Source organism: Onychomys torridus, chromosome 5 (assembly GCF_903995425.1).
Source record: "Onychomys torridus chromosome 5, mOncTor1.1, whole genome shotgun sequence".
NCBI classification, from domain to species: domain Eukaryota; kingdom Metazoa; phylum Chordata; class Mammalia; order Rodentia; family Cricetidae; genus Onychomys; species Onychomys torridus.
In genome coordinates this window covers 50552307-50564289 of record NC_050447.1, presented here as the reverse complement: position 1 = coordinate 50564289, position 11983 = coordinate 50552307, and the positions used below count along the sequence as shown (strand labels likewise).

Here is an 11983-nt window from a genome sequence, read left to right as displayed (position 1 = left end):
CAGCTTTTTGGGGTGTGTGTGTGTGTGTGTGTGTGTGTGTGTGTGTGTGTGTATTTTGTTTGGTTTTGGTTTTCTTTCTTTTTTTTTTTTAAGATTTATTTATTTATTATATATACAACATTCTAGCACCATGTAACTTTGCACGCCAGAAGAAGGCACCAGATCTCATTATAGATGGTTGTGAGCCGCCATGTGGTTGCTGGGAATTGAACTCAGGACCTCTGGAAGAGCAGCCAGTGCTCTTAACCTCTGAGCCATCTCTCCAGCCCCTGGTTTTGGTTTTCAAGATAGGGTTTCTCTGTGTAGCCATAACAGTTCTGGAACTCTGTCTGTAGACCAGGCTGGCCTTGAACTCACAGAGATCCACCTACCTCTGCCTCTGCCTCCCAAGTGCTGGGATTAAAGGCATGTGCCACCATACCCAGCTTTTTTCTTTCTTTTAAGACATGGTTTTACTCTGTAGCCCAGACTGGCCTTGAGTTTGCTGTGATCCTCTTGTCCCTGCCACCTGGATGTTGGGCTCACAGTGTGTACCAACCACTATGCTCAGCTTTAATGGCCAGCCTTCCAACTCCACCTGACACTTAGGCAGCAGGCAGGTTCTAGATACAACTCCAAACAATAGACATGGAGTTGGGGTCCTCAAGACCCTTGTCCATTGTCATGACAAACGGGAACAGAGCTGGGATGGGTCTTCAAGTGGGAAAGAGTGGGAAAGGCCAGTTCTCGGGACTGCTGCCAGGCTCTGGAAGGTGAGGGTGTCTATGACCATGTGTGGTGGTTGGCTTGTGTGAAGGCAAGAGGGGAAGTGACAGCTCCAGGTGTGTTCTCCAACATGAGTCCTCTCAATCTGGAGAGACCTTCTGGGGCCACCAGCTGCTAACCCTAGATGGAGGGAGGCAGGAGATGGGAATGCCATCTACTAGGGTGGCATCTTGATAGAGCCTGTTTCTGTGTCCAGGCCAAAACAGCACTTTGGAAGAGTCCTTGATCTGCAGGCAAAGGCAGGTACTAGTCCCCTTTCCAGTGATTGATGAATTTTTCTGTTTCCAGGAATGGGAACTGACACTTGACAGAAATGTACTCAGAGAACTGAAATAATAGCTCCCCAAATATCACAGTTGCCTGCCAGGAGTCAAGGAAGCAAGATACTAGAGAAGTCGGCAACATGGGCGGCCTCTGGGGGTGGGTGGAGGGGGCTTAGGATGTGCTATTTGAAAATGTGTCAACAGGCTTGTAGTTCTTAAAACTGTTTGCTATTGTAAATCACACAGCATCAGCTTGGCATTTTAACCATTTTTCTTTTTCTTTCTTTGAGACAAGGTTTCTCTGTGAAGCCCTGGATGTCCTGGAACTTGCTTTGTAAACCAGGGTGATCTCGAACTTAAGAGATCTGCCCGTTTCTGCCTCCTGAGACCTGGGGCTAAAGGCATGGCCCATCACCCTCCACCATTTTTAAGTGTGCAGTTGAGGGACTTTCAAAACCCTCCTCCTCTTCCTTCTTAATTTTTGGAGATAAGATAGCGCAGGCTGGCCTCAAACTTGCAATTCTCCTGCCTCCTGAGAGCTAGGAATGACTGGTTTGTGCTCCCATGCCTCGCTCTAGAACCTTTTAAGTTCCCATTAACAGTTTCTTTCCTCCCCACTCTACTCTGGCAGTCTTCTATTCTCCATGTCTGAACTGACCTAATCTAGATACTTTTATAAAGTCAGGCATAATCCCAGCATTCAGAGGCAAAGGCAGGCAGAGCTCTCTCAGTTGGAGGCCAGCCTGCTCTACACAACAAATTTCAGGCCAGTCAAGGCTGCATTAGTGAGATCCTGTCTTTAAAAAAAAAAAAAAAAAAAAAAAAGGCCAGGTGGTGGCGGCACATGTCTTTAATCCCAGCACTCGGGAGGCAGAGCCAGGAGGATCTCTGTGAGTTCGAGGCCAGCCTGGGCTACAGAGTGAGTTCTAGGAAAGGTGTAAAGCTACACAGAGAAACCCTGTCTTGAAAAACCAAATAATAATGGTAATAAAATAAAACATGGCCAGATGGCACTGGCTAGATACAGTTTGTCTAGCAGTCATTAACTGATGGACCTTTGGTCCACTATTTGGATAATTTTGTTTTCAGCACTCAAATTCCAAGTTCTGCTTGAAAACTGGTTTTTGAAGACTCAAAGACCAACCAAACAATCAAAAACAAAACAAACAAACAGACACAAACCTCTGGAATCACACACTATTTATCCTTTGTGGCAGATGCCCATCAATTGGCTCAGTGTTTTCCAGATGTTTAGTTTGCAGTGATGCCATAACTTGGTTCCCTGCTATAGCCAGGTAACACTCAACCACATGATGGCTCCTGTTTGCCCACCCATTCACCCACTAATAGACACTTAGGGTGTTTCTGCATAGAAGTAACATTCCAGTACAGACAAGTAGGGATGACTGGATCAGCTCTCAGACAAAGTGGATACTCTAGTGGCAGAGCTGAATCCCTCTGTCTCCTCTGGCCCTGCTCCATCCTCCCCACCTAGGAGACCGATCCCTAGCACTATATAAACTCCAGCACCGCACACCGGCAATCCCACACCCCTCTATGTGACTATGACACCAAAGGGTAGGAGGCTTACATGCAGGCTGAGGCCGCATGCTTGTTGCATGTGAGGGTGGCGCCATTGTTCCAATGGGAGCGCTGCATCTTATAAAACAGGGAATCTTTAGAGGCTCTTTAACTGCTACAGAGAACAACACTGTAGGATACAGTTTAGTTTCTTTGACAGTGCTTGTGCCTCTGCCTTTAGGGTTTTTTTCACCTTTTGCTACTTAGACATCAAGAGACACAAACATTTCAGTTCTACAGCCTGACGCTGCCTCCCTTTAATACAGTTCCTCACGCTGTGGTGACCTCCAAGCACAACATTATTTCATTGCTACTTCATAACTGTAATTTTGCTACCGTTATGAATTGTAATGTAAATATCTGATATGAAGAATATATGATATGAAGAATATATGATATGCAACCCATGTGAAAAGGTCCTTCGACCCCCCAAGGGGATCACGATTGATAGGTTTAGAACTGCTACTCTAGAAGAAGGCTTGAATGGATTGCAGAACCTTTCCCATGTCTCGGCCTCAATAGCACTCGCCCTTCACAGCCAGACTAGAGGGGAGTGTTGGAGACAATGTAAATGTCCAGGGAAAGCCTGCATTTCTGGTGGTTTTGAAGATTCCAAAGTGGTGATTGGTTGACTTTAGGCCCCTGGTGCCTTGAGGCTCAATAGTGGTCACACCATCTCTCCTGGGCCCTGAGCCTCTTCCACTTATTCCCCAGTGCAGCTGAGCCTGGGCATGCCGATCATGGGCCTTTTCCCCTTTCTTCTTCCCCGTCCGCTTTAATACGGAAGACTGAGCCAAACCAAGATGGCTTGGGTGAGGTACCCCGCACGTGCAGGACCCAGACCTGGTCTGGGCACCAACGGGACAGCAGGTGCTCTGGCAGCATCTATAGCACACTGATTAAGGCCAAACCACCCAGTGGGGCAGGTATGATTGGAAGCAATCCCAAAGCCCCAGTGCAGACCACAGTGGGCGATGCAGCTGTCTGGTGCCACAGCTGTAGTGTCTCTCCACCCTAACCACCAAGTCCTGGCCAGCGTGGCCCGCCGGTGCCACAGTGGAGAACTTGAAACAACAGACAACCTTCAGGGGGCGCTGCGTCCTCGAGACTTGGGGAGCAAAGCGAAAAGTTACTCCAGCTCCGAGGGGCGCAGTTGCGGTGGGTGCTACAGAGGGTCAGGGGAGCCAGGCCTTGGAAGTCTTTTTGTATTGCCCCCCAACCCCGGGTCCCAGGCTCCGGCCCCCCGGGAGAAGCGCCCCCCAACCCCGGCACTGTGCGAGTGACTGCACTGGGCTGCAGGGGGGTCTTCTGAGGCGTGCGGACCGGGGTCTCCGGCTCACCGGCACTAACGAGACCGGGAGGGCCGGCGCGCGCGCCGACTGAGCTGGGCAGCGAGGGGTGCCTGGGCGCGCCAGGCCGTCGAGGGAAGCGCGGAGGCGGGCACTCCGGAGAGGGCGGGGGCCGAGCTTATAAAGGCCCGCAGGCGGGCGCAGGGAGAGAGCCGCCGAGTCGCCGTCCGGCCCAGCTCGGCCTTAACGAGAGCCGCCCGGAGTTCCGCCCGGGGCGGGCTGACACCTCAGCGCGCGCGGGCTCCGGCCGTCGGTACCAGAGGGCGCGGTCGGCCCGGGTCCCGGCCAGAGGACGAGGCCCGCGGGCGGTCCTAGCAGCGGCGCGCTACACGTGTGGAGACCCGCCCTGAGTGCCATGGCGCGTGGTTCCTCCGGCCCCCGCACCTCCCCATAGCCACGGCGGCGCGACCCCGGGCGGTCCCCGGGCCTCGGGGCATGGAGCCGCACGTGCTGGGCGCCGGGCTCTACTGGCTGTTGCTGCCCTGCACGCTCCTGGCGGGTGAGTGGAGGGCGCGGGCCGGAAGGCTGCGTCCGGGGGGGCTCCATGCGCTGCGCCGCCCGGCCCCGCGAGGGTGCGCGCGGGCCAGCATAGGCGAGGAGAGTCCCCGGGACTCGCGGCCCAGGGCGACCGCATTCCTGAGGCGTGAGCGCGCAGGCGAGGTCCGCGGGCCCGGCCCGGGCACCGGGTGGGATCGCGGCGGGCAGCGGCGAGGCGCGGGTCCCCGAGCGCCCCAGATAGCGTTGGGCGTTTCCGCGCGGGCTAGGAGGAGAGGCCCAGGCGAGGGGCTGTTAGCGTCTGAGACGTGAGGGGAGCGCGAATTTCTAGTCTCTCTGGTGTTTAAAAAAGAAAGAAAGAAAAAGTCAAACTTGCATCCCGACTTCCTGACCAATGTGGGAGAAGGCGGCGGCGTTCTGCCGGGAGCTTTTCAAGACAGCCCTTTCCTACCAGAGCTAACAATGTTTCAGCCCTAGGCGCAGTCCCCAGTGGTTTTAGCCCCAGTTCCGAGGCTGTCTGCCCCATGCCTTGGAAAAAGCTCCTGTCTTTCTCATGCCCCACTTGGTTACCTTCCAGAGGGACTGGGACACAGGGCACCCCAGAAGTCTCTGGCCTGGTGTCAGAACTGGAGATCCCCAACCGTGGCATGTGTCCCTTGCTTGCAAAGAGCTCCTCTCCTTCTGTGTCATAGGTGCTGGGCTCCTCTGCAGCTCTCCCAGCCTCACCCAGGGCATCGTACCCAAATGTTCACACACACACACACACACACACACACACACACACACACACACACCCTTATACCTTTTGGAGCAGTCACACACACACCCCAACATGTGACCTTCTCCACGCTCAGATTAAGTTAGCCCACAGAGAGATGACGCGGTTTGCATTGTGAAAGTTTGCCTGCCTATGTGAAATCCATCTGTCGGAGGTGGGGGGATTGTGTGTGATCCCCTTAGTTCCTCCAGGGACACCACTGCTTGCTCACCCTGTTTTAGGTAGAGGTCTTAGGAACAGGCATCCTGGGCAAACCCTACTGTGACTTCCAGACAGGCTGAGTTTTGATTTGTAGCACCAAAATGTGGTGAGACGTGGGGGAAATTTTTCAAGGCAGGAATCAATGAAAACCATTGAGCTTGGAAAGGAGGGGCCAGGGGACACTGTCCTCAGCTCAGCCAGGACTCGGGAGAGCCAAGGTCCAGGGCCCACATGGGTGGCTTGTTTTCCTCACTGGCCTGAAGACTATAAAAATAAGTTCAATGGGTGGAGGACAGTGTACAAGACAGGTACCCTTCTTAAAGGGACAGCCGCAACAGGAGCTGTTTCTCAGGACACCTGAGGCTCCATAACTGTCTGTCAGTGCTTGGAGACACGAAAAGCAGGGCGGGCAATAGGTGGCCTTGTGTGGGAAGAAAGGTTTCATCTTCATCGAAGAGGTCTTCTTCCACAGACTTCTTAAACAAAGTTGGCCAAGTTTTCTCTGACAGACCAGATGGTGAATGTTTTCACATCATGAAATACTCTGATATTTTTTTTCCAGCCATTAAAAAAAAATGCACAAACCATTCTTGCTCGTGTGGGCAGTACTGAAATCAACTGTGAGCTCAGGTCCAGGCTGCAGCTAGTGCCCCTGAGGATCAGTCAGGGCTCTGAGGTCCCTAGTTTTCAGTTGCAGTGTGTGGGTGGCAGGGGAAGCTTCCAGTCTGAGTCTGGTTAGGATGTGAACCAGGCTTTGCCAGCTCAGGGGGTTCCCACCCAGGCTGTGTGTTAGTCACCTAGGGAGCTTTCAAAAGAATATTCATGACTAACACTCCTGTCTTTCCTTAGGCCCAAACTGTCCCCCCAATAAAGTTCATTCATGACACCATACCCAGGCACAGGCCACACCTACCCTGACTCTGAGTCTGGGTGTGGGCTTGGCCATGAACACTTTTCTTTATGCTGGGGGAGGTGGGCAGGGGACACAGAGTCAGTCAGGAGCACTGTCCGGCGCCACAGGAGATGCTAGCGGTGTAGCCATCTCTGAGGGACCTCCTGCTGGAGGTGGGACATTCACTCTTGTGTGGGCTCCCTCACCCTCCACTCTCTCAACAGTTTGAATTCTGTGTTTTGGAAATCAGGCAGGTTAGTCATCCTGTATGCTGGCTCAGGCCTTCACAGAGGTTTGAGTCACCCTGGAGTGTTCAGTCCCCTGTCCCTCCCCTAACAGGATGACAACCTGAAAAGCCAGGTGATGCCCCAGCCTCAGGGGAACAGTGACCAGCTCAGGCAGACTTACCTGGAGACCTGGAGACCTAGGGATCAGGGCCCAGGGCTGGAAGCTTCCAGAGATGTCTAGGAGAGGTGTTTTGTGCTTGGGAGAGAAAGGACCAGGTTTCCTGTCTCTTGGCCTCACAGGGGAGCCAGGAACTTAAATACCAAGCAAGAACCAGGTAGTAAGAAAGCTCACTGAGGATGCCAATGAGGAAGATCTGTGGTAAAACAACATGGTCTCGGCTTTCAGGGTCCAAACACATGGCACCCGCCATAGCATGGGGGGAATTGTCACATCCGTGACAGAGTGGCACCTGGGCTTGAGTGATCGTCTCTGAGAAGTATCACTGTTTACCTTGGGGATATGCCTTTCTTCTCAGAATATTTTCATTGTCACCATTTAACTGTCCATGGTGGGAATGTATCTGGCTTGCCCACCACATCTACCTCAGACAGGAACTGGTCAGTCCTCACTCAGTGGTCAGATCTGTTGCTGAAACTCAGGGCCAGAAAGGGCAGTAAGATGGCAGAGAACCCAGGCTTTCCCGCTACTGGTGCTGCAGTCTTGGTAGCCACAGAATGGGTGAGGTCCCACTTCCCCCTGCAGCATTGTGGGGGACTCCCTGCTGAGCCTTGGCAACGGGGCCTGGCAGAGGGGTGGGCCCCTGCCTCCATGCTGGGTCTGGGAGGGAATGAGTAAGCAGGACAGGGAACCCACTAGGGCCCAGTATGCTTAGGGGAGGAGCTGGGGACCATCTGAGAACTGCGAGAAGATAACACATCAGACCATCGTCTTCTTGCAGGTGGTCACTGGCAGTCAAGGGGAGGGTCCTGCAGAGGAAGTGACCTCGCTGGGGTAGGCAGAGCGCTAGCTTCTGATCCTAGTCCCGGGCTGTTTCCTGGGCGGGGTCTCTGCTTGCACGTACTGACAGCTCTAAGTTTACTTTCTCACTGTCAGAGTTGGGGAGGGCAAGGCTCCGTGTGAGCTGCCGCCACGCAGCTCGAGGCCTCCTCCTTTCGGTTCTGTTACCGATTTTAGAAATGTGTAATTAGATGTTTACTTCTTCATATACATTTCTTCCTGTGACTAAAGCTCAGCTCCCCCCCCCTCCCGCCCCCCAGTCACACTGTTGGCTTTTGGACTCCATGTCAGAATGCAGCTGTTGAGGATTAGGATAGAGGAATGGAATTGATTCACAGGCCCAAGAGCATATTGACGGGAAGGGACAACCCTGAAATGCAGCTTCCTTTGCCCTCTTTGCGGGCAGGTACCTGTTTAAGGTCACTGGGAGGACAAAGGGAGTCTGTTGGAGCATGTGCCGAGGGTGGAGGAGTCTGTGGGTGAAAGACAGCAGATAGCAGCCGGTACCTTCATCTTGCTCTGAACTTGCCTGGCCTTTAACCTCTTTCTAGGCTTCATCTCTCCTGTAAATGGAGCTATAAAAGTTTTAAGACCACTTCCAGACTCTGATCTCTGGTCCCTGGGCTGTGACTCTCACACCCAGGCTGGGGAGGTGGATTGGGTCAGCTGCCTTTGGAGAAAGGCCAGTCCTTCATCCAGCGCTTTCCTCCTTGGTCTTGGCGGCTAGGAGCCTCTGAGTGCTTTCCCATGTGTGCTGTGCAAGGCCAGTCATTGGCCATCAGTGGCTAGGTCAGGTCTCCCGGGAGCTAAGTAGAATGGGGCTTCCCACTGCCGGCTTCCCTTCAGCATAGATGATGCTTCTTAGGAAAAGTAGGCACTGGTGCCCTCACTTTCCATGCATAGGACCTGTTCCCAAGGGGGTCTGCAGCCCTGTACCCTGCATGGCACACCAAGCCACACACTCAGATAGCGTGCAGCTTCCTGAACCCTCTGAGTTCATTCATGCGTCCTCTCATCTAGGTCTTGTGGGACAAAGTACTGGGTAGCAGCCAAGAGCCAAGTTCTGGTTCCAGGCCAGTGGTGCCTGGGCATTGGGGTGGGGGTGGGGGACAGGACTGATGGATGTGGTAGAGGTAAGAGTGTTCACTTCTTCCTGACCAGACCTAAGGGCACTGTGAGCTCCCTGCAGCTGTTCAGAGAGGCTCAAAGGCAGCAGTTACACCTGCAAACAGTCTCTCTGAGCTCCCCTCAAAGGGGCTCTGTGATGCCATCCAAAATGGTGTTTTCCAGGAATGGCATCCAAAACAGAGCCCCCCAACAGTGCCATCCCAAAGGACTCCCTAATAGTGATATTACAAACAGGTCTCCCCAACAATGCCTCTAAGTGGGCCACACCAGAAGTGCCTTCCAAAATGATCTGCTCCTTCCTCTATCTGGACAGAGCAGTATTAGGAAACCCAAGAGTTGCAGGAAGAGGAGGTTATAGGATGGAGGGCTAGCTAGTCTGGAGGGAGACAATAGGTAGCCAGATGAGGTCAATGTAGCGTTCCGGGGCCCTCTGCCTCCTTAGAATGAGACTAGCTAGGGCCTGGTGGGTGGTGAGCTGCTAGAGACAGTGGTACTGGGGCTGGGTAGGGCCAGAAGAGCCCTCCCTGTGCCTGTCCCCTCTTTGCAGAGGGGCCTCCAGGGGCAAGAGCCAGGGAGGGGGGCTGGGTGCAGCCTGAGGATGCCCCCCAGCTAAGTTTTCAATTATAGTTGTTTCCTTATCTGTATGGTGCATGCTCCTGGTGGAGCCTTCTTGGTGACCAAGGCCTATAATCCCAACTACCCTGGAGGCTGAGACAGGAGGACCACAGGTTCAAGGACTCTATGGATCATTTACCAGACTCTGTTGCAAAGCGAAAAGCAAAAGGAAGGGCTGGTGGGATAGTTCAGTTATAGAGTGATGGCCTGGATGTGTGAGATCGTGGATTCAGTCCCCAGCACCAGGAAAGCAGACAAAAAACCCCGGTGGACAACTTGGAGTATAGTCAGTGGACTGTTTTTCCTTAAACAAATACCTGTGGTAGATGTTTGAAACCTACCATTGTACCAAACTAACTCTTTATGTCCTCCATCACTCTGTATGTACACCTGTGATAAGGCTTGATTTACATATTAGGCACAGAGGTTAACCACAAGAGCTAATAATAAGATTAAATAATTACTGCCATATTCGGCATTAACAGTTATAAAGACAGGCATGCTGGCATAAGCCTTCCATCCCATCACCAGGGAGGCAGAGACGGACAGATCTCTGTGGGTTCAAAGCCAGCCTAGTTCTACATATCAGAGTTCCAGGCCAGCCAGTACTACATAGTGAAACACTGTCTCCAAAAAAAGTTATTTAAGGGTTGGCAAGATGGCTCAGTGGGTAAAGGTTCCTAAAAGTTGTCCTCTGAGTTACCCATATATTATAGTACATGTACACTCCCCATGTACACACACACAAACAAATAAATAAAAATATTTTTCAAACTGATGAAATGCTTACTTCTGGAACTTTTCATCTAATATTTTTGTACTGTGACTGGGTGTAAGAATGTTGAAAGCTCAGGTCAACTGAGCATAAATTCTACTTTTAACCCTTTTATTTATTCATTGGTTTTTCAAGACAGGGTTTCTCTGTCCTGGAACTCACTTTGTAGCCCAGGCTGGCCTCAAACTCACAGAGATCCGCCTGGCTCTGCCTCCTAAGTGCTGGGATTAAAGGCGTGCGCCACCACCACCACCGATTCCCCCACCACTCAGCCCGTTTTAACCCTTTTAATTTCCAACTCCCATCCATAATCCCAGGAGGGTTTGGTTAGCCTGAGTGGCATCTGCTGCACGTGGCCTCCTCTACAGTCCTGTCACCTCACCTGTCCTTTATAGTCATGACATCTGTGGTTATTTGGGGGTTCCTCCTCATGTCCCTCCTTCAGTTGCTTCTAGGTTTCTGGTGTCAAGGGCACCTCTGTCCTTTCATGCGTTTCTCTGGGCTGGACACTGAGTCTGTTGGATTTATACATGAAGATCACATATCACCAGGTAGCCACTCACACTGGTCCCTTGGGGAACTGCCCACAATGGGGAAGCAAGCATCATCTTGTAGGGACAAGGGAACTGACCAGCCAGACCAGCCTCCTGGGTGATAATCAGATGCCTTAGCCAATATATGCAGCCTCTTGACTCCCTGTAGTCATCCCAGGAACCCTTGCTGAGTGGGGTGGGTCCATTCTTCTGGCATGTTTTAATAGCATAATTATAGGGGGTATTTTTGGTTCTCTCTAACAGGCTGACAGGGTCAGCCACGACTGTTTACCAGGCTGCAATGTGCACGCTATTTTTCTCTGTAAGTATATATAGCTGAGACCATTTTTTCTCTGGGTTCAGGTTACGGAGGGATGGTGGCCACCCCGGCCTCCTGTGGTTTTCTTTGCCATTGAATGGAAGCCTAAAATGAGCCCAGGGAGTCGCTGCTGGGCTCTGAGGAACGTGAAGCTGGGGTGCCTGTCTTGGTGACTGTTGTATGGCTGTGAAGAGACGCCATGACCAAGGGAACTTATAAAAGACAACATTTCATTGGGAGCTTGCTTATAGATTCAGAGGGTTCGATGGTCATGATAGGAAGCATGGTGTCAGGCAGGCATGGTGCTGGAGCAGTAGCTGAGAGCTTACATCTGATCCACCAAGTAGGAGGCAGAAAGAGCGTAAGACTGGGCCTGGCGTGGGCTTTTGAAACCTCAAAGCCTACCCTTAGTGACATACTTCTTCCAATAAGGCCACACCTCCTAATCCTTCCTAAACAGTCCACCAACTGGGAACCAAGCCTTCAAATCCATGAGCCTGTGGGGGCCAGTCTCATCCAGACCATCACACCTCCCATCCAGGCCTTGAACCTTCCAGGTAATGTTCCTGCTCAGCCTGGGTAAGGCCTTAAGAGGGTGTGTGTTAGGCCTCCTCCCTGCTGCTTGCTTTTCCTCCAGTGTGAAGCAGCCACCTCCATCCTCCAAGCCTTGGCCATCCTCCAAAGACTCTTCAGCAAGAGAATTAGAACTGCTGAGGAATTAAGTCCCCAGGGTCTGCACTGAAGGCCTGTGCTTGTTGGAGAACTGAGGATGAGGTGTGGGTTCTGGACAAATGGTCTGAGGTGAGCCTTGGAGACTGCAAGCATAGGGTTTAGTATTCACCTCCTGGAATCCCTAAAACCTGCTGTCTGTCTGCTGACACCTTGCACCCCAGCTCCCAGCATGCCTGTCTGCCTCTGGGATATGGCTCCAGCATGCTCCTGGCCCTCCCTTCTCTCTCTCTCATTTACTTGATTTCTGTTTATGGTTAAGACACTGTTTAACAGCACCATCCTGACAACATTACAGGGAGTTTTAAAGGGAAA

General features: G+C 52.3%; 1 protein-coding gene across 2 annotated transcripts in view; it reads left to right on the top strand.

Moving 5' to 3' along the window:
* The first annotated feature begins 4122 nt into the window (after positions 1-4122).
* The window catches only part of Piezo1 (piezo type mechanosensitive ion channel component 1), a 66738-nt gene continuing 58877 nt past the window's right edge, over positions 4123-11983 (top strand). For both annotated transcript variants that reach the window (XM_036186776.1, XM_036186775.1), the window contains exon 1: positions 4123-4457. In XM_036186776.1, the coding sequence (XP_036042669.1) occupies positions 4394-4457 (64 nt within the window). In that variant the 5' untranslated portion in view covers positions 4123-4393. The remainder of the gene's footprint in view (positions 4458-11983) is intronic.